General features: G+C 41.8%; 2 protein-coding genes across 3 annotated transcripts; one reads left to right on the top strand and one right to left on the bottom strand.

Annotated features, from left to right (window-relative positions):
• The first annotated feature begins 1,524 nt into the window (after positions 1 to 1,524).
• On the top strand, positions 1,525 to 9,363 carry get4 (guided entry of tail-anchored proteins factor 4). Its single transcript, XM_046068589.1, has 9 exons — positions 1,525 to 1,721; positions 2,806 to 2,884; positions 3,436 to 3,517; positions 3,738 to 3,887; positions 6,418 to 6,556; positions 7,054 to 7,194; positions 7,449 to 7,524; positions 7,791 to 7,863; positions 8,133 to 9,363. The coding sequence occupies exons 1-9, from the start codon at positions 1,582 to 1,584 to the stop codon at positions 8,222 to 8,224; spliced, it is 972 nt and encodes a 323-aa protein (XP_045924545.1). The 5' UTR covers positions 1,525 to 1,581; the 3' UTR covers positions 8,225 to 9,363.
• Positions 9,364 to 10,895: 1,532 nt separating this feature from the next.
• On the bottom strand, positions 10,896 to 22,954 carry vps35l (VPS35 endosomal protein sorting factor like). 2 transcript variants are annotated; one of them, XM_046068586.1, is made up of 30 exons: positions 22,895 to 22,954; positions 22,006 to 22,105; positions 21,536 to 21,718; positions 21,292 to 21,411; positions 21,132 to 21,156; positions 20,146 to 20,225; positions 19,735 to 19,863; positions 19,557 to 19,641; positions 19,415 to 19,471; positions 19,200 to 19,296; positions 18,916 to 18,963; positions 18,538 to 18,631; positions 17,174 to 17,374; positions 16,993 to 17,039; positions 16,421 to 16,532; positions 16,107 to 16,223; positions 15,964 to 16,017; positions 15,798 to 15,878; positions 15,638 to 15,700; positions 15,433 to 15,518; positions 15,204 to 15,284; positions 14,950 to 15,013; positions 14,248 to 14,346; positions 14,048 to 14,125; positions 13,758 to 13,872; positions 13,270 to 13,409; positions 12,748 to 12,913; positions 12,308 to 12,426; positions 11,901 to 12,042; positions 10,896 to 11,800 (listed from the first exon to the last, which is right to left on the bottom strand). In XM_046068586.1, the coding sequence occupies exons 1-30, from the start codon at positions 22,909 to 22,911 to the stop codon at positions 11,757 to 11,759; spliced, it is 2,844 nt and encodes a 947-aa protein (XP_045924542.1). In that variant the 5' UTR covers positions 22,912 to 22,954; the 3' UTR covers positions 10,896 to 11,756. The 2 variants fall into 2 exon arrangements, with proteins under 2 accessions (XP_045924542.1, XP_045924541.1); XM_046068585.1 differs by having other exon boundaries at positions 11,893 to 12,042; positions 22,895 to 22,951.
• Position 22,955: the final 1 nt, after the last annotated feature.

The following is a 22,955-nucleotide window of genomic DNA, read 5'->3' as shown; positions in this document are numbered from 1 at the left end:
ATTAATCAGGCACAAATTATTCACTATTGACTTTACTAATTTAAACTGATGAAGTTGAAGTGATCCTTTGGGCAAAAATATTTGCAATGAAAATAATTTGCAGCAATTAAAGCATAATACAAAATGACAGAATTAATATAACAACAAGGTATACAATTTAAAGTTATCTGACAGTTAAATGTTTGAATATTTAAAAGCAGTTATAAGAAAATAAGCTGAAAATGGTTAAGTATCTTTGTATAAATGGCGAGGGTAAGAAAGGACAAGTAAAGGGTAACGTTTACATTTCTAAAACAGTGGAAAACCTTTGCAGCACTTAGAATGACTCCATATCTGTTTGATGTTTTAGCCCAAAATAGGTGGTCGTTTACAATGGTTCCCTCCTCTGTGCTCCTCTGCAATGCCTCAGTCTCTTTCATTTCTTTAGATTCTATAAGGGATCACCCTTCATGGTGCTTGATATGGCTAAATAGTGTCAGCAGTTGCTCTGTAACATCACCTCTGCTTGTCATATCTTCCACAACAAATGTTCAAGCACAAATATGCATGTAACTTTTTCACAATAAATGGGCTGTAAATATCAGACCTTCCTGTCTGTCCTCTATCATTCAAGGTAATACTACTCACTATGCATGTCTATTGTCTTAAGTTAATGTAGCATAACAAGGAGTTGGACATATTTCAGAAATTTAAAGGGGCACTTCTTGGGTTTTTAGGAGAAAAAAACCTGTGAAAACAATTGTTTAATATCTTTGTTCTCATGATTATCACAGCTACAGCCTAGTGACAAAAAAAAAATACAGATAAAAATAAAAACAGAAAGCCTTTGTGGGTACATGGAGTTTGAAAAATGTGTACATGTACAAGGCAGATTTGAACCATTGGACCATTGTTTTTTAATCGTGGTGCTCCAGCTCAATGGAAGGGCACAACTAAATCAGTGGAGTGATTTAGTATGAAATAATTACATTATTGACAATAGCCTTATCAATTGCTTGAAAGATTATGAAGAGTGCAGTGAGATAACTTTTGTCATGAATTGGCTTTATATAAATCAAATTATGCATTTTCTTTGTAAGATATGATCTAAGAGTTTGTTGTGCAGTGGGTTCAAGGAGTAAAGCTAAAATTGAGGGAAAAAGTAAAGCTTGTATTCTGTTGACTCAGCCTCCTACAGTGCAGGTACTTGTATTGTTTTTAATAATGCGCATTTGTGGTTTTTGAAGACATAAACTGACACAGTGTAGATACTTGCCCTGTTATGAAGAATAGGATGAATAATGCTCAGCTCGAGGGAGAGACTGCTCAGACAAACCTCATGAAACCACGTGATTGTGACCATGACCGCTATCTTTCACTAACCGCAGAGTAGTTTTATTTCCCTTAATCGTTCCCTAATCATGCTACCTTCAGGGTGAACAGTGGTCACAAGTTTTATGAACTTTGTCCTTGTTCCCACTGTCTCCCAACCATAATAACCACAACACACCGGCTACGGCGAGCGCGCAGGGTCTATTTAGTGTAAAGCTTTCCGGTGTCCCACTGTCAACACTTGGTCCGAGCTGCTGCTGAGCAACGACGATGTCGGAGCAGGAGTCTCTGAGGTGCTCCAGTGCCAGAAACCGTGGAGGCGTACAGAGGGTCGAAGGAAAACTGCGAGCCAGTGTAGAAAAAGGGGATTACTATGAAGCACATCAGATGTACAGGACTTTATTTTTTAGGTAAGACTCCGTTTCACGCTCGTTAGGTGCAGTTGTAATTGCCATTTGGCTTTGGGGCCTGCCTGTTCCAGATCATTCTGCTGTCAACCTTGCTTCTACCCTTGGCCGTTTATGATTGGGTTACTCTCACCGTGGACCCGCCCACTCACGTTGGTCCGTGTATTTGTGTGGACAGCTGCCGTGCCAATCTTCTACAGCCTCAAAATGGGATTGTATAAACTACGGCTAGTGAGTTAGCTACGTGTGTAGCAACACAACTAATGATAGCCGGAGCCGAGTTAACTGAACTGCTGAGGCAAGACGGGCAGACAGTCTGTGTTTATGCGTTATTAGAGAAGATATGTCACATGTAAATTATCAGAAAATATCGGCTAACTGCGCTGTTAACCGCTGTCATTTCATAAACGTGTGTAGAAGCTGTCCAGCTGTGTTAGCATTTAGCCTGATAGCCACATACTGCACCGCCGCAGTCTGAGCTATATGATGGCTAGACATGTCCTTTCTTACTGCCTGGTTTATTTATTTAGTATAGCTGGTTATGCTTAACTTACATGACCCCTGGGATCTGTCTGAGATAAGTCTAGTCAGAATTAGTTGTGGTCTGTTTCCCAGTGTCTGTCCATTTCATTAATAGAAATACACATGTAACAGTTACACATTCATACGCTTTTTGTTGATTTAACTTCACATAACTGCTGATTACTCCCAGTAGAGAAACTTGGGTGCTGGTCTGGGGGATGAATAGATTAGTTGTGCTGCCAATCTGATTGGCTGTCAGCCTCAAACATAGCATACTAAACAAGGTGATTTGTTCTGAATCCAATCCAGTTAAAGCCAAATCTCCATATCACAGACTGAGTTTGGTACCCTCCTGCTTCTTCGTCAGTGGTTTACTCTTTCTCATGACTAACTCATTGCAATAGTCACATTGATACCTCATTTTGTACCTCAAGCAGAACTGCTGTGCACGCATCTTATCTTTCAGCCCCATGTGGAAATGAAGTGATGTAAATTAAGCTTGTGTTGGTCTTGATAAGCAGATGGCATCATGTCATGTAATGCTGACACTCCTGTCTTCCATCAGGTACATGTCACAGGCAAAACATGCCGAGGCCAGGGAGCTGATGTACAATGGCGCTCTACTCTTCTTCAGCTATAACCAGGTACATGCTACACTAGCCTGGTGCTCCAGGTTCGTGTCAGGTGGTAAGTGTGCACATGTTCATGGAGATGCCTCATATAGGCAAATGGTAATGTCATGTTTCAAAGTAGCTGGGTTGGTGTTGTCTCCTTTTGTATAATTGTAATACCAGAGTAGCGTCTATAAGCTTATCATTCACAAGTTAAATAGCGCATGTAAAAATAAAACATTTGTATGCGGTCCATCTTTGTGTGCTCCAAAAGCCAAGGATGACATCAGATTATTACTGGTCAAACTTTATATAAACAGTGTTTTGAGAGTGCTGCACATGTGAATGCATTACCAGGTTTACAGCCCTAATGTTGCATCCACACAAAAATCAGATTTTGGTGTGCATGTGAAAAAGACAGGAGTCAAATAGATGCCCGTTTGCCAGTTGGATGATGAATTCATGATAGATTGATTAAACTTCTTCTTCCAGCCCTCAAGGTGCTCATGTAAAATATCAAATTCTGATAGTGATGATTGCATTAAACAATTAAAAATGCAATTGGTTGTGTTTTTAATCTCCAGCAAAACAGTGCAGCAGACCTGTCCATGCTGGTTCTGGAGGTGTTGGAGAAATCTGAGACAAAAGTTGAAGATGAAATATTAGGTGAGTGGCAGCCTTCAGCCTATAAAATACACCAATTCATCTATAAGACTACCTGTGCTAAACTGTACATTTTGTAATGGGTTGTTTAAGAGGGCATCATTGCCTCTGCAGCATTAAATTGTCATGACATTAAAAGGGCAGCACAATAGGACATTTCAGATCAGAAGGGACATTCTCTGATGTAGTGGGTGGGGTGTGTGTGTGTGTGTGTGTTGAGCAGAAAACCTGGCTAAGCTGTTCAGCCAGATGGACCAGAACTCCCCAGAGAGAGTAGCGTTTGTGTCCAGAGCCTTGAAATGGTCCACGGGAGGGTCTGGCAAGTTGGGTCACCCAAAACTACACCAGCTGCTGGCTATCACTTTGTGGAAAGGTAATCAATTAATCATTCAGTTTATAAAGTGTAGATGATGATGAGAAATGCTTATCACAATATTGAATGTAATGATATAAAAGGCTGCAACTAATCACTATTTTCGTAGTCGACTAATCTGTTAATTATTTATTCGATTAGTCGACTAGTCACGATTATTTTTGTCCCCCCATAACCCTAACCTTAATTAAGTGAATTTCTGATCTCCAACAGACAGCCTAACTAGCTAACGTTACCATTAAGTGAACGAGGTTTACTATTCAGAATGAACACCAGTATCAACACTAGGGGGAAAACCAGGGAAGAAGACGAGACAGCGTAGGCTACTCCTATAATTCACTGATTTATACAAACTTTTTTTTTGCTTTGGAACTATATAAAATGAAAGCAAATTAAAATCAAGTATTATAACCACAACTGTACGCTAACAATGTAATTATATAATAATAAAGCAACAGTCCCCCTTTCATTCTACTACTGTAGCTTATTTTTCAAAAGTGCTTAAGTTTTACAAGTGGAGACTGTTCTGTAGGCTACATCACGAGCCCATGTACTTTAAACCATTACTCATTACTAATAACTGTTTAAAAGCTGGGTCTCCGACATGGACAGCGTTGTGTTGGACAGATTTGTGCTGCGGTGTTTATGAGAGAGAGAGACGAGCGAGAGGATGTGCTGCGCGAATGCGCTACGGCACTGATCTGCAATCAAATAAGATTTTAAATAGGCCTAGTAAAATTAAAAAAATGAAAAGCAGTATGTGGCGGTCAGTGTTGATATTGTGGCGGGCCGCCACAAATAAATGAACATTGCCTTTCCTTTGTCTCTGCTGCTCTGTTGTTGCTGCTGCAATGGTCTGAGCAACTGGGACCAGAGGGCTCTGTGGGCGGGACTGGCATCGGCCGGCTGCCACCGCTAACCCCGCGGGCACTTGCGGAGCTTCTCAACCCTGAAAACGTTTGAGCACATTTTCAATTCGCCATCAACTTTGGTAAAACTGCCAATATTCAAGTTCTACACAGTTGATTTCTCAACTCAAAACCGCTCAGAGGTGTATTTAATGATGAAATAGCGCACAAAAAAAAGTTCTACTTTCGCTTCTTTACGTTTCTCGCATGAAGGCTTCTTCTTCATGAGTAGTCTTAAAGTCAAGCAGTCATGGCAGACAGTGGAAGCGATAAAGCCCCCAGCACTTCCTGTAGTGCATTGCAGTTAGAAATAAACAACCAGAAATGTTCCTAAGATGAAGATTGATATCTCTCCCTTAAACGGCATCTCTGTAACGATGCGTCGACAATGAAATTTCACATCAACGTATTTTTATAGTTGACGTCGTCGATTACGTCGACTAATCGTTGCAGCCCTAAAATAGATATATAAAACAGATGGTTGAGAAGCTGTAACCAGCAAATGTTAAGTATTTGTACTTGGTAATTTTGAAAGTATTTGAGTTTCTCAAGTAATCTCATCAATTATCCACATACAGTATCTGCATCAGTCATAGTCATAAAGATGCACAACACAGGACTAACAAATCCAACTGAGGCTACATGTAGCAAATTCTCCATTTTAAAACGAAAACGCAGTAGTGTGGAAGTAGCCTAAAGGGCAACACACAATGGCAGCATATGAGGTGCATCAAAGAACCCATGCCTGTTGTTTTCATTGTAAAGTGCAATTTATACTTCTGCGTCAAATCGATGGCGTAGGTGACAGCGTAGGCTACGGTGCTACGCAGAGGCTACGGCGTCGCCTGACGTGCACCTCCTTCAAAATGTAACTACACGTCGAGTTGATGTGGACCGTAAGCTGTGTAATTGGTCGGCTGGGTAGCCTCGCTATGCCTCCGAGCCGACCGGAAGTACCCCGCGCTTTAAAGTTTTTTACTAGCGGCCAAAATGGCGGCTGTAACACAGTGAATCAATATATTTGACCATCGCAACCTGAGCGAAATGACTCATTTCGCTATCAGAATGTGATCCATTCGGTCGGTAACATTTGAAAAGGCTACACCAGCCGCACGTTTACAATTTTACCCCCATTTACATTAGCTCGGCTGGCAAAAGTCAAAACAGTGGACGCTGTAGCGCTACTGCCGACTAGCATTTGGGGGTGTAATTGCAGAATGACGGACAGACCTACGTACAAGTATAAATGCATGGCTACGTGCGCAGCCTATGGCGTAGGTACACATGTAGACCCTACGCAGGAGTGTAAATGGGCCTTAAGCCCACACACCTGCAACATCATGATACACGTCAACCTGCGTTACAACAGGCCGCTGGCCTCGTTCTCAGCAGTTACAGCTGTTAACTCTCCAGGGAAGCAAGACTTTTATTCCCTTCACTCTCTATATTGGCACATCCTAGCTTCCATACTTCGGGACTAATTCTTATGTCTGTATGGCATATCTGGTGTGTGCTATGAGTGTGTGTTGCCCTTAGTATTGTTCTTAATGTGCAAGATGCCCTGTCTCTCTATTTAATATCCTAACACTTAGAATATTTTTGTAATATCTTTTTGTGTTCAGAGCAAAACTACAGTGAGTCTCGTTACCACTTCCTGCATTCGTCTGACGGAGAGGGCTGTGCACAAATGCTGGTGGAGTATTCGGCGTCACGAGGCTTCCGTAGCGAGGTCGACATGTTTGTGGCGCAGGCCGTCCTACAGTAAGTGAAGTGTCACTCCCACATTTTAAAATAGAGCTGCAACGATTAATCGATTAGTTGTAAACTATTAAGTTAACCTCCAACTATTTTGATAATCGATTTCATCACCTCTCATGTTGAAAACCCCGAAAACCCTCAATCTGACAGCTGGAAATGTCTGACTTCTAACCTGGGAATGAATGCAGCATTGGTCTGTAATGTTCAGTAAAAGTAATCTGAATTTTTAAAATTAGATTTAAGTTGTAGTATTCTGAAATTGTATGTGTGGAGGAGAATCTGTTGTTGATGCAAACTCCTCCAGCATGCTGGCCTGCATTTATAACTACTTTCTGTCTGCCCGCAGCTTCATTAAAGTGTCTTTGATCTCTGTATTTCTGCTGTACCATCTCACTCCCAATACGCTCTGTAACGTTTTCTTTCCCATCTTCTCCTTTCGTCTTTGTCCTCTGCCCCTTTTTCTATTTCCGTCCTCTGCTCCTCTGAACCTCCCCCTCCAGGTTCCTCTGCTTAAAGAACAAAAACAGCGCTTCCGTGGTGTTCAGCACATACACAGAGAAACACCCGTCCATACAGAAGGGCCCTCCCTTCGTCCAGCCTCTCCTAAACTTTATCTGGTTTCTGCTGCTGGCAGTGGATGGGTGAGGAAAAATGTTTTATCTAACACTCAAGAATGTTGTATAATAATGTCTTGTATGTATGTATGTTTTATTCTGTTGTATATCTGTACAGACTCTTTTAGCGGTCTGTCCCAAGCGTAATAATAATAATCTATAATTAGCTGACTTGTTACTGACGTCTGCTACTTCTCTAGTACTGTACGGCAGTAAATAGTTTGTGTTTTGAAAAAAAGATTGAGGATAGTAATTTTTGTTTCCTCTCTTTGTTTACCCAGGGGTAAATTAACAGTTTTCACAGTGTTATGTGAGCAATATCAACCTTCCCTGAAGAGGGACCCCATGTATAATGAGGTGAGCGTTAAAACGGCATTATGCCCAGTTATTTCTTCCCATGAATACACTGTATACCATATGTATTATACTAGTATAATTTGGCTATAACCTTTTCTAGATGTGTCTTATTTAAAATATTGTCTTGTTCATTTTATGATGGAATATTTCAGTCCATGTAAACATTTCCACTGCCTTCAGCTGTAATTTTGTGACATGTCTTATTCACAAGTCTGTCTCTCTGTTTTCCTTTTCCTCTTCATTTGGACATCTTCCTGGCTCCTCAGTATCTCGACAGAATAGGACAGGTTTTCTTTGGCGTTCCACCCAAACAGTCCCCATCATACGGTGGACTGCTAGGTGAGTGGACCAGGACTTGTTTCACTTGAGCAGATGTTAAGGATTATTGACACATGTATTTTTGTTCTCTGTATGAGTTGACATAACTCTTCACTGTGAATTGCACTTTTCAACCCTTGTGAAGGGTTTCAGCAGTATACTTAAAGATTATATTGTCTCACGTTTTATGTAATGATGGGTTTATTATAGACATTAAAGAATTAGTTTGAATTAGAATGATGATCAATTAGTTTGAATTAGAATGATGATCACTGTGTTGCATCCTGCAGGAAACCTGCTGAACAGCCTGATGGGTTCGGGCGAGGAGGATGACGCGGCTGAAGAGGCCCAGGAGGACAGCAGCCCCATAGAGCTTGACTGAGCCCGCCCCAGGACAAAGAGAACAAACGAACACACAAAAAAAAAGAGGAAGACCACACCGCCTCCCTCCTTCACCTCCACAACAAGGGCAGGGCGAGGCGCCGGCCCGTATTTTCAGAGGCGTGCTGTTTCCAAAAAAACCCATCCCACACATCCAGTCTAAAATCAGAAAAATCAGGCCGCCAAAATATCCCTCTCAGCACTGCCGGGACTGACTGCGCCAAACTGCAAACTCTTCCCGTGTTGATTTATTGTGAGATTATATAATTTTATTTGAATTATTATTTTTGTTAGTTTGGGACTCTTGCTCTGTTTAGGGTCTATGGTTTTTAAACACGAGGTAACAAACTGCCCTCTCCTTATAAAAACTCCCACAAGATGGGAATGGTTGGAGTCTCCCAGTGGATCCACACATGAAACCCCTCTTCATAATGTTGTTGAGTACATCACTATAAGAGGGTCTAGTCAACTCACTACAATTTTCCAGCTGTTTGTTTGCCAGACGGCTGAACGAAGCTCCATTAGGGCCGTGGTGTTGCTGCTGTTTTTTTTTTGTTTTTTTTTAAACAGCCTTCTCCGTTAAAAGTTTCTTCTTTGAGTAGTGATTCAAATTGTACTTGTAGTCATTTTCTCATTTCTTTTGTCCATTAACTATATGGACAAAAGGACAACAGAGCTCTCTTTAAGTTATTATCAGAGGTCATCATGCACCTTGAATATCAACCAAACAAACCCTTTCGCCTCAGCGTCTCCTTCAAAGATCATAGTGGTGGCTGTCATTCAAGTGAATTAGTGCAAACACACAGCTGCGAATAGCAACATTTTAGAGGCCCCACTTTTTTATTGTGCACTTGCTGAACCGCTGCTGAGCTTGTTTGCATCTCTTTTTGTTACAGTTGCCACATCATTAAAAAAAAGTCTGGCAGTGAGGTGTTGGACGCACTTCAGAGTTTGTGTTTTGCTGGTTGTTTGGCTCTGGCTGTCTACCTGTCGCTGTGAAAAATAAAAAGTCAAAGCTGGGGTTACCTTCCAAGTCTGTAAAGTGATCTTTATTAGAGGAGCAACATGAGACACTGTGAAAACCTGTTGAAAGACTGTTGGAGTGAATCTTGCTTTTTAAGTAAAAAATGCTAATATCTATTTCTGGCTTACTCTTTGGTTCCATCCTTTTAATTCCCATCAAACAATTCCTCTTGGAGGTGGATTAGTAGTGCAACATCAGTTCAGCCAGTGCACAATCAGAAGTGTGATTCATGCAATAGCTGCTGTTTATCAGTGTCATCAGAGAACACACACACTCTGCTCATTCAACTTGACCGCTCACACCATTCAGTCTGCAGCCCTTTTTTGTCCTCTTGGTGACATTCGATCAGTCCAGGTCTTGTCAGGCTGCTGTTTTGCTCCAGATAATTTTTAAAAGGGGTAAAATCCCCACTGTGAAGTTAAATTTAACAGTAGGAAACTAGGAAAGTCCAGAAGTCTTCCAACGTAGAGTAATGTTTATTTACTTCTATGTAATTATATGTGTGGGACTACGGAACACCAAAATGGCCAATACTAAATGATGAAATAAATAATTGCATGAATCAAGAGTAAAATATATAAATGAACCAATAGATAGCATGGTAAAACACTGATCATTTTTGGGTAATAGTAATTTAAATAATGTATTGATGAAAAATTTAATAAATAAAAAACATAAAATTAAAAAGGATGAAATAATTCCATAAGTTTGTTGCTTTAATATTTATTTAATTACTACCCACATTAATTGCTTTCCTATAAACATTTTACTCTTTTACTTACAGGATTATTTGTTGCATCGTTTCATAAAATGCTGGCTTAATATTGGCCATCTTGGCATGCCGTATGGGACTGATGGACTCTGTGTCATAGTGCTACAGAGGACCAGATAGAACAGTGTTGAGTTGTCAGTGTACAAGCTCTGCCGTCACTGCATCTCTCTAATGTTGGTGTTGAAGGTACTGAGAAAGAGAGCAGTGACGTGGGAAACAAAGCTTTAACAGCAGCGGTAATCAGAGATTGGAGAAAAAAAAAAAACAACAACTGCAAACTAATCTTTAAATGACTCCACGTTAACAGTTTTGTGTTTACTTATGAAAAGTTCCATTTCTGAAATAGGAGGATTCTCTCTGGTGGCCGGCTAAAGGGAAATCCTGTTAACACTGACTTTTAGGTTGCTCAAGAGTACACCATTTTCCAAAGAGATCAATCATTTAAGCAGTATCACACAACATGCTCTACTGCTCATATCGCACAAGTTTAAAAGAGTAATTGTTAAATTTCTCCTTTTAATTATCTGGTAGTAAAAAAGGTGTGACCAAAGTCCTCTCTGTGTCAGTGATCAACACAACAGCTGCTGGCTTTTGATAATTATTTTCCTTTGAGAAGTAAAGGGAAGTGTTTGCCTTTTTGATGATTCACTAATTGACTAAATAAACTGAGAAGAGTTTGAGAATGTCTTGAAACAAACATTGTCCTGTTCACTTTTTGGTGCTACATTGTGTGTGTGTGTGTGTGTTTTACCAGGAAACAAAGCAATACCCAGTTGATATTAGATATTTAATAAGCAAAACATTAATTAGTATCAATGAGATGGGCTGTTATGTTAAAAGCTTTATACTTATATAAAAATAGATTCCTACTCATAATTGATGTTTAAATGCAAAGAAAGGTGAATATTTATTTCTACAAATGCACATATTAAACAGATAATACATTGTATAAATTGCATGCATGCTACTAGATTATGTAGCAATACAGATAACTGTTTTTTAAGGTGCAGGGGAAAACTGCAGGTAACAACGCAAGTGGAAATGACAGCAAAGCTTGAGCTTGCAGTACTGACAGATGTATAACTGCCAAAAAAAACAAAACAATGAATGCTGCAGCAGCGAGTTTTCCAGTGTTTGAAGTAATTTTACTTTGAAATTAGGCAAAAACTTTGCAGATATGATGCTCTTTTTGTATTAAAGTCACCCACCTGCGACAGAAGAGCAGTATACATGCAGAGAAATGTCATTTGTCTCCCTTGGCAGACTTTGAATCATTTGATCCTTCAGTTAAGGGTTTGGTAGCTTGTTTTAGTTCATCTGACTCCAATTTTGACACTAAAAATGACAAATGAAGAAAACTGAATGAAATATTTAACTAAAGGTTTCAGTTTGTCCTATGATAGTTTAATTACGTGCTATATTTAGGCTTGAACATTGCAAAGATAAGGAGTTTTGGCACAAGAACAGCTTTCTGTTACTTCAGTCTACAGGTATCCAAACTGTAAATATTTAGTACCAAAGTGTAAAATGATGTATCCAAAGGTGCTTTTTATCCAATCACACTCTTTCAAATGTTCACAAAGTGTCCTCACGCAAAATACATTAAGGCATATTTTTCTTCTTGTACTTCTTGTTATCTTTTATTTATACAAACATTTTACAAAGTTTGTTGAGGTTGATGTTCAGGTGCGGGACTGCAGTGCCAGCCTCTGGACTGTGTCTGACAGGTGACTCATGTCAGGCAGCTGAGCTTGGTGTTTGATATACTCCAGGGTCCGAACCTGGAGCGGAGGCAGGAAGTCAGTACGCTGCGTTCACAGCTTTTAAAAAAACAAAAAAAAAATGCAACTGTAATCTGAAACGGAGTACTCACTGACATACGGGTCTCACAGTATCCGTGTTTGTGGCTGAGGTTCCACAGGTTGACGGCCAGCTGGCTCAGCTTGTTGTTCCTCAGGTCACCATGAGCCAGCAGGACACCGAACAGGGAAAAGGCCAGAGTGCCTTGACGCCGTGTGCTCTGCTGCAAAGGGGGCAAGACGAATGTCAATGCAATTGTGAACTTTCCCACGTATATGAATGCAGCATAATAGATTTGGATAAAAAGACATCTAATGGGGAACCCCAAATTTGGATTAACGCCTTGACACCAACAGCGGTCTATCTCGCTAACATTTAGTCAACTGACAGTTTTGGGGTTATTAGATAGAAATGAGCCTTTGATAAAAATGCAGCATGAGAAAAGCACTGCTGTCTTTGTTGGTGGCAGTGAGCTGGATCTGCCTCACCTCGTCCCGACCTAGTCCCTTCAGGTGGTCCAGGATCTGCCCGATCAGAGTTTCACACAGCTTGTTGATCTCTGATAGAAACTTGGGGTCTCCTCCATAAAGAGTCTCATTGGAGTCCACTGAGACCAGGAAAGAGGAAAAACAAATCAATTTAGCTGGAACAATGCTTCTGAGTCCCTCAGATGCAGAGCGGATTCAAACAGCCCTCATGCTGGGTCGCCAACTAATCATGTGTGAATAGAAGGAATATTTTCTCATGCCTCCCCATCATTAGATTTCCTTTATCTTTGCATTGTATTAGTGTCTACATTACATATGTTGTACATGACATTTTTAAAAATAATCAAAACTATAAATCTCAAAACAAACATGAGCAGTAATCTGGATTTGTGTAGCGGTGATATGTTTTCGACATTGTGTGTGTGCGCGCGTGACCGTACCTTTAGGGATGGAGTAGAGGTAGGTTTCCTGGCTCATGGCGGCCAGCAGTGGCAGAGCGCTGATGTAGACCCGCACCTTGGCGTCGCTGTTCTCCTCCCAGGTGTAATCCTGCACCATGTTGAGCAGACCGCGGACTAGGTAGAGCACGCCATGCTCTGGATGGTCCTGTACACACACGTTTGTTCATCTGTCCTTGTGGAGACATCTCATTGACATAATGCATTCCCTAGCCCCCTTAACCGAACCTTAATTTGAACCCTAAAACCAAGTCTTAACCCTTTAAAAAGCAGTCTCTACCTCTATTTCCTCATCGATTAGTGTGCATTTAGGTCCCCAACAGAATATGTAAACATGAAACATTTGTGCAACTATAAAGAAAGTTTCATGGAGATTAGCCTGTTGGTTTGGTACTTCATCTCCCTTGAACTCCCCACTGAGTCATCTAAACAGAGAAATGCGGAGATGGAGGATTTCCCTCATCTTTCTGTTCTGAAAGGCTGAGAGGAGACGGATTGTGTTACCGGGACAACCAGCAGTGTAGACAGGAAGTTGTTGATGAAGTCCAGCAGGAAGCTCTCCGAAGAGCGAAGTTTCCCCTCCACACTGATGGAGCGGGGAACCTCTGGAAGAAGACTGACCGCTGCCTTTAGGAAAGCATCCGCTGGAGGTGTGGATGGAGAGAGGGAAAAGAGAGGGAGGAAGAATGTAGTGGAGGCAACCAGGAAAAAATCAGGATGGGAGGTAACAGTCAAAGGAGAGAAAAAGGAAAGGGGAAAAGAGATAGGGAGAGAGAAAGAGAGGGAAGGAGCGAAAAAAGAAGATTAGGAGAAGAGATGAAAGGAAGGAAGAAATAAGGAAGGACAAAAGCAAGGGAAGAAGAGGAAAGGAGGGAGATGACAAAAAGTGTTATGAATTGCTGAAACAAAACAAAATTATTTTATCTAACACAAAATCCTGAACATGACCTGAATGTTACGTTTAAAATCTGAGTGGAAGCAGCTGCACTCACCCTGGGAGAGACACTGGTTTGCCAACGCAACCTGACCAGACAGCAGATAGAGGCTGAGACGGCTGAAGATGCTGCTGAGAGACGGGATGGTGATGAAACTGTAGGCCGCACATGCCTGGAGGACAGGGAAAGACAACAGTCCTTTAAATGGCTCTGACTGATTGATTAGCCCAAGTGTCAACGCTGGGCTCCTTTTCTTCCTGTTCCTCAGGCACCGAATATCTGAAACATCTTCCTGTAGGAGCGTACGGTGGCCTGCAGAGATCAGACGCCCGAGCGTGTCGACTCACCCTGACGAACGCTGCCGTTTTTCTGGAGTGACTGCCTCTCATCACCCTACTGGTCTCCATCGCCAGCTGGTTCACCGTCTGGAAACAACATTGTGAACGTTAAGGGTGGTGTGTGTGTGTGTGTGTGTGTGTGTGTGTGTGTGCGTGCGTGCGTGAATATCACCCACACACCAATTGAACAAACACAGATTCATACTGACGTGAATGAGCTGCACGAGTACAGGCTCCAGGTTACAGAAGGTGGCTCGGGCCTCCACACAGAAACTCAACTGCTGCTCAAAGTCACGGCCAAAAGAAACCTGAACACAACATGGACAAACAGTATGAGTGGAAGAAGGGAGAAAAGAGTTATTTTACTCAGTGACTGTGTTTTACTAAATGTGCTCTTATGACATTTGGCATTTCATCGTAAGACTGAGAGATTTTGGTTGGGGTCAAATAAAGATTGAAAGAGAAGAATTAACTGCTGCAGTGGTTGTTCCTTCCCATCCCATAAATAAAAGAAATAAATCCCAAAATCGACAACGATCTTACTAACAGGTGTTATCTGCGTATCCAAAGCCTGATATAGATAGAGATACATTGTCCAAAACCTATTAAAAACATATCATTGACATACACTGGGTGGCATGTTCCTTCATTACCATAAACACTGTAGCTTAGGTATATTAATCTGCAGCTGAAAATAGTCCCTAACAAATACACAGTTTTCTCTTGCCTGAGTAACATTTCCTAAAAAACTACAGTTCCCAGCTGTTTTGGGGAACTTATTTAGCCAAAATGGGCTCGGTGCAGAGAGAGCATGGAAGTCAGAAAGTTTTAAGGAGACGTGACCATAAGAAATTATACAATAACAACAGTCTTATTGTTAAAACCACAGACAAAAGTGTGATGAGTCTCACCATGCGGATGAAGCCAATGATCAGCAGAGCCAAAGATCTTTTCTCATCCTCAAGAGTGAGAGCGCTGCAAAACAGAGAGTAGACAGGTGACTGACCGAACACTGTTGCCCAGCAGATCAAAAGCCTGCAGGTGAAACATCTGTCCTGATTAACAATCTACATTACCTGAACTGAAACTATCAAAATCACTGACATGAACTAAAATGAAAAGGTAATTATCAGGTATAAAACACACATTCAAACAAACACCCTACTTGACAGAGTCGTGCATGGTCTTGCAGATGTGCAACATGGCATTGAGGATGACCGGGTCTCTGGTGTGTTCCACCTGATGTCTGCAGGAGACAGATGAACAGATGAAGACAAATTCAAAAAGTCCAACATTTATAAAAAACTTTTACTGAACACATTTGTGGGAAGTATTTTATCACAAAGTGAATAAATCTCATTATTTCATTCACGAAACTCTGAGGCGGCTCTTACTTGATGAAGACCTCCATGATGGATCTACAGACCTCCACCCTCACGCTGTCCTTCTGGAACATGTCTAGGAACGGCAGGAAACGCTCCTGGGAAACAAAAGAATTGGGGAAACTGTTGCATGATAAAGACCACTTGTCACTGATTATTTCAGCCCTCCAGAGTGCAATCGCCTTAGCATGTGCATTTTGAACTGGTGGTCGCTCACCATGGAGAAAAGGATGGAGAAGTCGTGGAAGTAGGTGAGGATCTTCCTGATGACTGACTGCAGCTGGATGCAGAAAAAAAGCAAAACAAGAGAAAGGAAAAATTGCTTTTTGTTCGAAGGGAACAGGGGGAGCTGTCCTGTTAGCCAATGAGCTGCTAACCTGAGGATAAGCGTCCTCAAACGCCCGGTCAGGGGTCATGTGTTTGATGATGTCAGCCAAAACGGTGTTAGCCTCACGCTTCTGAGAGCAAGAGAAAAAAGAAAAGATGGAGTAAATTCTACATGATAAAAAATATTACTCCTCCTCTCTCCTGCGCTCCACTCACTGTAAAGTGTCGGCAGGTGAACTCCACCCAGATCTCAGCACAGTTGATGTAATCCTAAAAAACACAATCACATATGAAGTCGGAGCCGGAATATTTCCACGTAAATAAACATCTGTGTTGAAGCAGCATTATCCTCACAGTACCTGTGGACTGCGGACTTTGGTGACGACTTTCCAGGCTTCATTGAGGATCGTCAGTCTCTCGGATTCTGGAGGGTCAGCACACGCAAGACTGCGACCCAGAGACCCAAACAACAGGTGCTGGAGAAGAGACCACAATCAGCCTTCAGTTCACATTTCAAGGAGATTTAGACGAGGCTTTACTCTACACCTGAACAGTGCAATACATTTCAGTTTCCTAAACTCCAACATATTCCTGCTACAATGTGTTCATTGTATGTGTGTATGTTTACAGGATCTTCAGGATCATCATATTACAACGGTTCACGCCCTCTGACCTTTGGGAAGCCGGCCTCGTCGCAGTCTTTGATCATACTGATGAAGTCTGTGGCTCTGGCTGCAACAAACTCTGGCCTGAACGCCCTCATGACTGAATTCAGCAGCAAGGCGCTATGGGAAACAGGGACATGCTGGTTCTTTGTGGTCAAAAGGACATTCCCTGTTTTTCACCCCCACCAGAAACTACTGAAACACTGAGTAAAAGCTGTGGTAAACTTTTAGTCAGTACATTTCTAAGCATTTAGTTTTTCCTTGGTGGCGGTGTTAAACACAGTGGTTCCCAAACATTTTGATTTGTGACCCCTTAAAAATATCTACTTGCGAACCCTTTCACAAAATAAAAAGAGCAAACATTAGATTAAAGTACAACAAAAAGTCATTTTGTGTGGTAGAAATGTGTTTTTCCCTGTTAATCATCTTGCAACCCTGGGAGGCGGCTGGGAACTACTGTGCTCCATAATATGATAAAGAGTTTTATATTCCTGTCCTGAGGATAATTAATAATGTACCTCTTGTAGCACTGTATCTTTAATCAACAGGAAAACATATTGTAGTTTTTAAAAGCACTCACTTGTTCCCCAGCTTCTTGCATCTTTCCATCATCTCTGTTAGCAGAGGCTGAAATGGAAGCACAAAACAGCCATTTTGACAAAAAGCACTGAACTCTGACCATTTTTGCCAACATTCAATATCTTTCAGTTTAAAAAATTCAAGCTGATTAAGTTTGAAGTAAAGCGTGTGTGGATGCGTGCCTCTGGAGCTCTGTAGGCGATGCACTGCAGGATCCAGTTGATGGCGGGCGAATAAAGTGTCAGGTACTCGGGCATCTCCACCCTCTGTAGGACCAGCTGGTTCTGGACGCTCTCTCCGCTGACCTGCCGGAAGGTGCCCAGCAGGTCGAAGAAGTTGCGGTTCAGGCTGTCTTTCAGGTGGGGGGCGACTTCCATGCCCACCTGGAGGGAGAGAGCACCGTTATCTCTGGCCCCAGACCTACTCTTGCTCCTTAAAGAGGTGGTATTATGCTCATTTTCAGGTTCAAAATCCTATTTAGGGGTTGTACCAGAACAGGTTCACAAGATTTAATTTTCAAAAAACACCATATTTTTCATCATACTGCACATTGCTGCAGCTCCTCTTTTCACCCTGTGCTGAACGCTTCGTTTTAGCTTTGGAGTGATACATCTGGTCTCTAAATGATCTTTGTTGGGAGTTGCACGTGCGCAGTTCCTAGTTAAGGACTACTAGCCAATCAGAAGCAGAGAAGGGCGGGTCAGCGAAAGGCCGGTAAACAGCTTCGATTCAGCTGTAGGCTACATGTTGCCGACCAGGTTGGCAATTTGGACTGGAGCAAGAGTTTCAGAGTGGTGAGTTATTAATCTGTAACAAAAGTATCTTTCATCCATAAAGTTTTAACTGAGCTCTGTCTCACAGTAACAACTTCATGTCCACTGACTGCTTGGAGGGTAGCTAGAGTTTGGAAGGGAGAGGAGAGGTGTGCTGCAGCTGAGTGTTTTTCCACTGGTGTTTTTGAGGGCGTGTCGGTCAGCGAGCATTATGACACGTATTTTCATTGTGACATCACAAGAAAGGGAAGTAAAGCCTGGACTACAAACGAGCTGTTTTCACGCAGAGCAGTGTTTTCTGTGGGAGATGGGAACTGCCTTTGGGCTGGACTTTGGGCTTTTTCACTTTGCAAACCTGTTACATGCACAAAAAAGATATATAACTCAATAAAGGAGAGGGAAAACGCCAAAAACCATAATACCACCTCTTCAAGCAATCATAATAATGGTAAGAACCTAAGGTTTCTTAAATTTCACGAGAAAACTGAAATGTTGCTTTAATATACTGCATAAACAAAGCAATGAAAAGTGCAAAGAAATACGTTTCTGTTTTGATGGGTATAATTAAAGGAGAAGTGAAACATTCATAAACAAGATTTTAAAACATCCTGTGGGGCAATTCAATTGTTCAAATGGCATCAAAAAAGACGCTGTTTTCATCTCATTGCCTGGCCCCAACATCAGGGCAAAAGTAAGGACAGAAACAGAAACAACAATAGTTCAGAAAAAACGGAGACAGGAGAGAAAAATGGTAAGAAGTGAGCACGTCTCACCCTGCAGAGGTAAGCTCTGGTATACGCCGCCACCAGGGGGTCTCCGATCCCTCTAATCATGGCTGTCAACTGAGGGAGCGTCTCCTGAATCCCGCTGTGGAGGGTGGACGGACAGAAAGCCAGAGAGAAAGCAAGCTGTGTTATTTGTCTAATGAAAACCTCTGAAGCAGAAAGTTATTTTCAAATAACCCAAAAATGTCATTCTGATTTAGAAGAGAAGATATTGCTTAACTAAGGCATTGGACCAAAGGGAGAATATTTAAAAAAATGTTTTTTAAAAGATTAAAGCTACATTTACAATGTAGACCTAAAGGGAAATTGCAGAGCAACGGCTGACTGATAAAGCTCACAAGGGAAAAGGACAGTTAGAAAACTTACGATTTGGTCAGGAAGCGGTTGCACTTGAGAATGGCAGCCTCAACGTATCTGTCCAGAGGTCAAAGAGTCACATTTTTACATGAGGTACGGAGTGAGCTTTTGATGGTCAGGGATTTATTGGCGACAGCCTTAAACGAGTGTGTGTCATTTCAAAACCAGGTCCAGTACAGTATTTGACAAACAAATTGTATGATTGTAGAAAATCCGATAGAGTTAACAGAAAGAGGGATCAAAAGGCTGGATGAAGAGCTGTTTCTATGTTTGATGATGGTGTTCAAGGATACAGTCTGGGCAGAAGCTCTCGGATGGAGGCGATCTTAAAGAACCAGTTGAGGCACGTCTCCTTGGCCGTGTCATTCACATCTTCAACTGTGAACGAGTCTGAGCAGAGAGGAAACAACAGCGGACACATCAGACACGAGCCAGAGACACAAACAATACATCCATCAAGTGTCCCAGGCTCAAATGAAGAACGACATGAGAAAGTAACGGTCCGCACCTGGTAGGGGTCGAGGGTCTGAACACATGGTCCAGATTCTATCGTACACCAGCCGGCCTACAAACAAACAAGTGAGACTGCAGTCAGAAAACCTGCATCGTGTTTTTACTGAACTAAGAGAAATGAGGCTCCTTTAACGCACCGAAAGTGTCGAGGATATCGGTGATGAGAACAAACTTGCTGGGGTAGAACTGGATCACAGAGGTGTCGGACAGGAGCTTAGAGCACTGGAACAAAGAACAGTGCTCATGTTCTCACACGGCAGACAAGCGTTTTCCCCCCTCCATCTTGGGGATGAGTGTTTTCAACTGCTGGGTTACCTGGATGACGATCTTCAGGGCTTTGACCTTCTGGTCAGACGCCCAGGCCTCCTTCAGGGACTGGTTCAGCTCCTCGATGCGGTTGGCGTAATCCTGCTGGGAGAGGTTCAGCAGCTCTCTCTGGGAACCCTGCACACAAACACAGACAGACATCATTCAGCTCATTCTGCTCTGAAAATGATGTTCACTTCAATGAAAATCCATTGTGTTAATGATTTTTGCAGCTTATCAAATGGATGTACCTTCAATGTATGTGCAGTATGTTTATGCATACAAAAGCCAATTTAATTCTTACTGTATCAGGTGCGCAGATGTGTTTAAATGAATGGAAATGAACCTCTAACCCCTAAACTCGACCCATTCAGACACATACAAGCCTGTTCCCATGTGATCCTAAAGACATAGACGTACCTCCTCCAGATCATCCAGCTCCTCCAGGCGAGTACGAACTTTCTCTGAAACAGCTGAGGATCCTGGACTTGGTGCTTTTCCTACAGCGACAACAGGAGTGATTAGTTAGCTTTTGACTAAAGTAAAACACACACAACCTCCTGTATGGTTTTTATATATTACCTAAAGTTGATTATTTTTGCCACTTGGCTGCAAAACGGCCTGTTTAACATTAACATATATCATCACTTTATAAAACTGATATGGTTAACATGTTAGCAGTTGTCTTTTAACACAATATTTGTTCTACTTTTATCTCCGGTTTAGCCTCTGTGTTTCCCAGCTAGTCACTAACTTAGTCTGCTGTTTGGCGCAAAGCAGTTAACCTGGTGCACACTAGAGGACTTTTTAAATCTTAACCAATTTTCAAAACATGGGATACCACAGACATACAACGACAGAATTTACTGATTTTTTTATCTCTTAAGAATGCACACACCAGATAATTCATTCAAGACGTAGGACCACACACTTGGCGTATACACAAAACAATTTCTGAGAAGCAATTCCGCAGATCACAGAAACTCTTGTGATCAAATGTGACTTTGGACATAAACAACAGCTAGTTTTTGCACAGAAAAACTAAAAATGGAGAATAAAACTGTGGATGAACTCATGACTGAGAAGAGAGAATCAGCATGGTTTATAGATTTTATAGCGTGAGCAAATACACAGCACATTGGTGAGTTTCTGCTGTAAAACCAAAACAATGAGATGAAAGTCGCTGGAAACGCTCAGTAGAGCTGAGAGGAACTGCAGAGTTAAGTCTCTAGGTTTGGCACTACAAGCGACCCCTTTCACATTAGCACAGTCATTTGATCCACTCTTAATACATATATATATTGATTATAGGAGCTTTAATTTTTTTCTCCCAAGGGTACAGATATAGCCCCAAATAATCATAATGATACAACCCATTTTATTATGAATACAAATACAGGTCTTACCTCTATCAGAACCCATGAAAAGATTCTATGAAGACAAAGAAATTGGAGTTAGGTTTCTGTCTTACAAACCCAGCCTGTGTGCACAACACTGATTAAACCAACTTTAGTTTATAGTAACAGAACAACATGGTTCTTGCTGTTAAGATGGAGGACGACTCACAATTGAGAGTTTTTCGGTGGTGGTGAACCTGGCAAGGATTTCTCCTCGTTTTGCCGACCACGGCTCAAAGTCTGGTCCCACCGCCTCTTCCTCCTTCTCCTTCTTCTTCCTCCCCAGGTCCTGGAAGCACAACATTTCTCCTTTAAAAAAATGTTTGGCAATCATTTTCTCTCAGGGTACAAAATCTCCAAACAGAACTGCATTCGTCTAATTATCAAGAAGTCTGTCTACAGTGTGAACTGACCCCTGTGGAGGCGCTGTGTGACATGGCAGGAGTGTCACCGGCCGAGGCTGCGGCAAACATGGAGAGGGGGTCGGTACCATCTATCATGGAGCTGAGGGGATCCGGGGGCACTGAGGAGGAGGAGGAGGAAGACGAGGACGTGCTGCCTTTACGAGTCCCGCGGCGGGTCTTTGTATCGGTCACCTGGGTGAAGAGGAGAGGTGAATATCAGTGCTGAAAAAGGGACATCAAAGCCGTCATCTAAGAAACACCTGAATTATGCTTTTCACAACATCAATGGCTTATTTTCATTTCTGTCAAATAACATGATAGATTGTGTTTAACTGTGCTGATGAAGGGACTGCTGCAAATGCTGCGATGTTGTGACAGACACCATAATTTTTTCTGAATGCATGTGTGCAGAGCTGATAGTGGTGTGTTTGTGACAAGGCTAAACAGTAGGAAGACAGTGATAACTGCAGATGGTCTACCATGATGGGTTTGAGGGGATGGTAGTCTCCAAACTCAACCAGAGCGGCTTCAGGATGATATTTCTGCAGCTCTGCCTCATAGTTGCGCCCGCAGGAACGCCTTGTCGAAAAACCAGGCAGACAGGAGACCAGACCAGGTTCAGCTTTCAGTCGCAATGTGTGGGGAGCTTCCACTGATTAACTGATTTAGCGGGCTGTTTATTTATGTAGTTATTACAATTGATGCTAACAATCTGTATGTTTTATTTGCCATGCTTCTGTCTTTGAGAAAGCACTGACAAAATCCAATTTGGATCTGAGATCTTGCCTTAAACACACAGATGAAGGTCTGTGCAAAAGACACCCAAATATAATCTTGGGTGTTATTATTACTCTAAGGAAGGAAAGATTACCAAAATACTTTCCACACTGGGCCTTTTTCTATCAAACAGCATCAGGAAACTGGCACAACAGATCTTTTGTATGTTAAAAACAAACTAGACAAACTGAGAGTACATCATCACAAAACTAAATCTAAATCACAAATCATCACACATTTACATGTAAACTAACTGAATATGAGAGTGCTACAAAACCTGTGTAATAACTATAACTCATCCCCGTATGCTTTGCTAGATTACAACCAAGCTACAGTCAAAGAGGGCACTGATTGAGGCCATAGCACATAATAACACTTGGTAATGCTACATTTGACTGGTAACGTTATGTTGAAAAGCAGCTAAAGAAAGTTGACATTTCCTTTGAGACGCTAGATTATAATTAGGCTCGCGACACACGTTTTTGCACAACGTGCACATTCTCAAAATTCGCACAATATCAACACATACACGATTCAACCGATTTATTTTGATGATACGGGGTGTTTCTAAATGATAAAAGTGCATCTTACCACTGTACCGCAGCCATTTTTCTACAATCATGTGACACCTCAGTACTTCCTGGTTATGCCA

This window comes from Micropterus dolomieu, linkage group LG14 (genome assembly GCF_021292245.1).
Source record: "Micropterus dolomieu isolate WLL.071019.BEF.003 ecotype Adirondacks linkage group LG14, ASM2129224v1, whole genome shotgun sequence".
Lineage (NCBI taxonomy): Eukaryota > Metazoa > Chordata > Actinopteri > Centrarchiformes > Centrarchidae > Micropterus > Micropterus dolomieu.
This window is presented reverse-complemented; position numbering and strand designations above follow the sequence as displayed.

Excerpts from the sequence above, each read along its gene's own strand:
- get4 (XM_046068589.1), top strand. The coding sequence starts at position 1,582 with ATGTCGGAGCAGGAGTCTCTGAGGTGCTCCAGTGCCAGAAACCGTGGA. Across the intron at positions 3,518-3,737 it reads AGTTGAAGATGAAATATTAG|AAAACCTGGCTAAGCTGTTC; the intron begins GTGAGTGGCAGC and ends TGTGTTGAGCAG. Across the intron at positions 7,195-7,448 it reads CTGCTGCTGGCAGTGGATGG|GGGTAAATTAACAGTTTTCA; the intron begins GTGAGGAAAAAT and ends TTGTTTACCCAG.
- vps35l (XM_046068585.1), bottom strand. Across the intron at positions 21,157-21,291 it reads CCACCGAAAAACTCTCAATT|AATCTTTTCATGGGTTCTGA; the intron begins GTGAGTCGTCCT and ends TTGTCTTCATAG. Across the intron at positions 16,224-16,420 it reads ACGAGGCCGGCTTCCCAAAG|CACCTGTTGTTTGGGTCTCT; the intron begins GTCAGAGGGCGT and ends TCTCTTCTCCAG.